This window comes from Pyrgilauda ruficollis, unplaced genomic scaffold (genome assembly GCF_017590135.1).
Source record: "Pyrgilauda ruficollis isolate IOZ18807 unplaced genomic scaffold, ASM1759013v1 scaffold1108, whole genome shotgun sequence".
In the NCBI taxonomy this organism is placed as follows: domain Eukaryota; kingdom Metazoa; phylum Chordata; class Aves; order Passeriformes; family Passeridae; genus Pyrgilauda; species Pyrgilauda ruficollis.
Window position 1 is genome coordinate 4,074 of NW_024509300.1, and position 4,802 is coordinate 8,875.

At 55.3% G+C, this 4,802-nt stretch overlaps 1 protein-coding gene across 1 annotated transcript in view; it reads right to left on the reverse strand.

Moving 5' to 3' along the window:
* Nucleotides 1–4,672, reverse strand: part of LOC121358835 (death domain-associated protein 6-like) — a gene marked incomplete at both ends in the record, with an annotated part of 8,031 nt that extends 3,359 nt beyond the window's left edge. Inside the window, 2 exons of the mRNA XM_041477317.1 lie at nt 2,506–2,672; nt 4,070–4,672. Of these exons, the coding sequence (XP_041333251.1) occupies nt 2,506–2,672; nt 4,070–4,672 (770 nt within the window). The remainder of the gene's footprint in view (nt 1–2,505; nt 2,673–4,069) is intronic.
* Between the last annotated feature and the right edge of the window lie 130 nt (nt 4,673–4,802).

Sequence of the window (4,802 nt, forward strand, 5' to 3'; positions counted from 1 at the left end):
CAAGAGCCTCAAAATCCCCCCAAATATTCCCAAAATTCCCACCCAAAATCCCCCCCTGGATCCCCCAAATTCCTCCCCCCAAAATCCCCCCCAAATTTCTTCACCCAGAATTCCCAAAATCCCCCCAAAGATTCCCAAAATTCTCCCCAAAATCCTCCAGAATTCCCAAAATCAAAATCCCCCCCAAATTTCTTCACCCAGAATTCCCAAAATTCCCCCAAAGATTCCCAAAATTCTCCCCAAAATCCTCCAGAATTCCCAAAATTCCCCGAATCTCCCCCAAATCCTCCCACAATTCTCCCAAAACTCCCCCCAGAATTTCCAATCCCCCCAAATTCCCAAACCTCCCAAAAATTCCCTCCAAAATCCCCCAGAATTCCCAAATTCCTCCCAAATTTTCCCAACATTTTCAAATTTCTCCAAAACTCCCACTCCAAATCCCCCAGAATTCCCAAAATTCCCCCCAGAATTATCCCAAATTCCCCAAAAATTCCCCCCAGAATTCCCAAATTTCTCCAAAATCTCCCCAGAATTCCCAAAATTCTCCCAAATTTCCCCTAAATTCCCCCAAATCCCCCCAGAATTATCCGAAATTCCCCCAAAATTCCCCCCAGAATTCCCAAAATTCCCAATCTTCCCCGGAATTCCTCCCGAAATTCCCCCAGAATCCCCAATCCCCACCCTGTGCCGCCGTGGCTTCTCTTCCTTCCTCCTCCTCTTCCTCCTCTGTCTCCTCTTCCTCCTTGACCTTCACCCGCCCTTCGGCCTCGGAGGACTCTCCTTCCTCTTCCTCCTCCTCCTCTTCCTCGTCTTCTTCCTCTTCCTCCTCCTCCTCCTCCTCCTCATCTTCCTCTTCTTCTTCATCCTCCTCTTCTTCATCCTCGTCCTTCCTCTGTGGATGAAGAATTTTTATTGGGGGGGGGTTAGTTTCCCAGCCTTCCTCCTCCTCTTCCTCCTCTTCTTCCTCTTCCTCCTCCCCTCCTCCTCCTCCTTTTCCTGCTCTTCCTCCCCCAGTTCATTCTCCTTTTCCCAGCCTTCCTCCTCCTCTTCCTCCTCTTCCTCTTCCCACTTCTCCTTATTCCTCTCTTCCTCCTCCTCTTTCTCCTTTTCCCACCCTTCCTCTTCCTCCTCCTCTTCCTGCTCTTCCTCCCCCAGCTCTTCCTCCTTTCCCCAGCCTTCCTCCTCCTCCTCCTCCTTTTCCCACTTTTTCCTCTTCTCCTCTTCCTCCTCCTCTCTTTCCTGCCCTTCCTCCTCCTCTTCCTCCTTTCCCTGCCCTTCCTCCTCTTTCTCTGCCTTTTCCCACCCTTCCTCTTCCTCCTCCTCTTCCTCCCCCCGTTCTTCCTCCTTTCCCTGCCCTTTTCCTTCTGCTCTTCTTCCTCCTTTTCCTTTCCCACCCTTCCTCTTCCTCCTCCCTTCCCTGCCCTTCCTCCTCCCTTTCCTCCTCCTCTTCCTCCTCCCTTCCCTGCCCTTCCTTTTTCTCCTCCTCCTCCTCCTTTGCTTGTCCTTCCTCATCTTCCTCTTCCTCCTCCTTTTCCTGCCTTCCATCCTCCTGTTCTTCCTCATTCTCCTCCTCCTCTTCCTCAGTTTCCTCCTTCTTTTCTTCCTCCTCCTCCTCCTCCCCATTTCCCATCCCCCTCCCCACCTTTGCTCTTGGGCTCTGTTCCCATTTCCCACCTTGGTTCCCATTCCCATTCCTGTTCCCATTCCCATTCCCATTCCCATTCCCATTCCCATTCCCATTTCCCATTCCCATTCCTGTTCCCATTTCCCACCTTGGTTCCCATTCCCATTCCTGTTCCCATTTCCCATTCCCAGTTCCTGTCCCCGTTTCCCATTCCTGGCTCCCATTCCCATTTCCCATGCTGGTTCCTGTTCCCATTTCCCACCTTGGTTCCCATTCCCATTCCCCATTCCCATTCCCATTTCCCGTTCCCATTTCCCATTCCCATTTCCCGTTCCCATTTCCTGTTCCCATTCCCATTTCCCGTTCCCATTTCCCATTTCCCATTTCCCATTCCCATTCCCATTTCCCGTTCCCATTCCCATTTCCCATTCCTGTTCCCATTTCCCATTTCCCATTCCCATTCCCATTTCCTGTTCCCATTCCCATTTCCCATTCCCATTTCCATTTCCCGTTCCCATTCCCCATTCCCATTTCCTGTTCCCATTCCCATTTCACATTCCCATTTCCTGTCCCCATTTCCCATTTCCCATTTCCCATCCCCATGTCCCATTTTCCATTTCCATTCCCTGTTTCCTTCTCCCACATTTCTGTTCCCATTCCCCGTTCCTGTTTCCCGTTCCCATTCCCCGTTTCTCCCGTACCCTGCTCCCGCCCTTCCGGGGCCCTTCCCCATTCCCGTTCCCCATCCCCATTCCCGTTCCCCATTCCCGTTCCCCATTCCCGTTCCCCATTCCCGTTCCCCATTCCCGTTCCCATTCCCGTTCCCCATTCCCGTTCCCCATCCCCATTCCCGTTCCCCATTCCCGTTCCCATTCCCGTCCCCTGCTCCCGCCCTTCCGGGGCCGCCGGCGGGCGCCGTCGCCGTCGCGGTGCCGCTCCTGCCGCTGGGCGAAGCGGGCGATGACGTCGTCCAGCCGGGCCAGGGCCAGGCGCCGGTTCCGCCGCAGCCGCTGCGCCAGCTCGGGGTCCGAGAGCGCGGGGTCCGTGCCTGGGGGGGCCAATCCCAGATCCCGAAATTCCCGAATCCCAGATCCCGCAATCCCAGACTGCCCAAATCCCAGATCCCGAAATTCCCAAATCCCCAAAATCCCGCAATCCCAAATCCCAGATCCCAAAATCCCAGACTGCCCAAATCCCAAATCCCAAATCCCAGAATCCCAGACTGCCTCAAATCCCCAGTCCCAAAATTCCCAAATCCCGGAATCCCAGACTGCCCAAAATCCCAAACCTCCAAAATCCCAGACTGCCCAAATCCCAGATCCCGAAATTCTCAAATCCCCAAAATCCCAAATCCCGGAATCCCAGACTGCTCAAATCCCAAAATTCCCAAATCCCAAATCCCAGAATCCCAGACTGCCTCAAATCCCAAACCTCCAAAATCCCAGACTGCCCAAAATCCCAGATCCCAAAATTCCCAAATCCCAGATCCCAAAATCCCAGACTGCCCAAATCCCAAATCCCAGATCCTGCAATCCCAGACTGCCCCAAATCCCAAATCCCAAAATTCCCAAATCCCCAAAATTCCAAATCCCAGAATCCCAGACTGCCCCAAATCCCAGAATGCCCAAAATCCCAAATCCTGAAATTCCCAAATCCCCAAAATCCCAGAATCCCAGACTGCCCAAAATCCCACATCCCGAAATTCCCAAATCCCCAAAATCCTAAATCCTGACATCCCAGGTTGCCAAAAATCCCAAGTCCCCAAATTCCCAAAATCCCAGACTGCCAAAAATCCCAAATCCTGAAATTCCCAAATCCCCAAAATCCCAAATCCCGACATCTCAAATCCCAAAATCCCTGAATTCCCAAAAAACCTAAACCCCAAAATCCTGAAATCCAAAAATCCCAAAAATCCAAATTTCCCCAAAGCCCAGAACTCCAAATCCCAAAATTCCCAAACCCCAAAATCCCAAACTCCGAAACTCCCATTTCCAGACCCACCCCATCCCCATTTTCCCACCCTCTTCCCATTTTCTGCCCCGTTCTCCACTTTCCCTCCCATTTTTCCCATTTTCCCAACTTCCCCTCCCTCACCTCATCCCGCCCCATTTCCCTTCTCATTCCCCGTTTTTCCCCCATTCCTCACTCCGTACCTGGCCGGTACTCGTCGGTGAGGCGGCTCCCGAAGCCGTACCCCATTTTTCCCCATTTTTCCCCGTTTTTCCCCCATTTCCCCCCGTTACCTGGCCGGTACTCGTCGGTGAGGTGGCTGCCGAAGTCGTACCCCATTTCTCATTCCCCATTCCCTGTTTTTTCCCATTTTCCCCCGTTTTTCCCCCATTCCTCACTCCGTACCTGGCCGGTACTCGTCGGTGAGGTGGCTGCCAAAGCCGTACCCCATTTTTTCCCATTTTCCCCTGTTTTTCCCCCATTTCCCCCCGTTACCTGGCCGGTACTCGTCGGTGAGGTGGCTGCCGAAGTTGTAGACCAGGTCGAGGTGCCGCCGCTCCTGCAGCCGGTTGCCCACCTCGCGGAACACCTCCTGGGCCATGTTCTCCATCTGGCGCCGGCCCAGCCCCAGCCCGTGGCGCGCGCTGGCGCCGCGGATCTCGCGCAGGATGTCCGAGTAGTCGGGGAAGGCGTCGGGCCGGTTGATGAAGCGCTCGATGCTGCGGTTCACCTCGGGGTACCGCGTGCCGCGGAAGCGGATCCGCTGCTCCAGCACGCGCCCGGTCAGGCTGCTGCAGTCCTTGAGCTGGCAGAGCCTGCGGAAGATGCGCATCATCCTCCTCTTGAGGCGGTTCTCCTGCAGGTACGGCGAGTCGGCGCTGTCCAGCTCGGCCAGGTCCAGCTCGCGCTCCTGCAGCCGCCGGATCTCGCCGGCGTAGACGCGCAGCAGGTGCTCCAGGTGCCGGATCTGCCGCCGCGAGCCGCCCGCGCGCCGCGGGGACGCGGCCTCCGCCGGGCACGGCTGCTGCCCGGGGCCGCCGGCCGGAGCGCCGGGATGCTGGGATGGAGCGCCGGGATCTGCGATACACCTGGATACACCTGAGATACAGCTGGGATACACCTGGGTACAGCTGGGAATGGCTGGGCACACCCGGCTAGACCTGAGATAGACCTGAGTACACCTGGGCACACCTGGGTAGAACTGAGATACACCTGGGTACACCTGGAT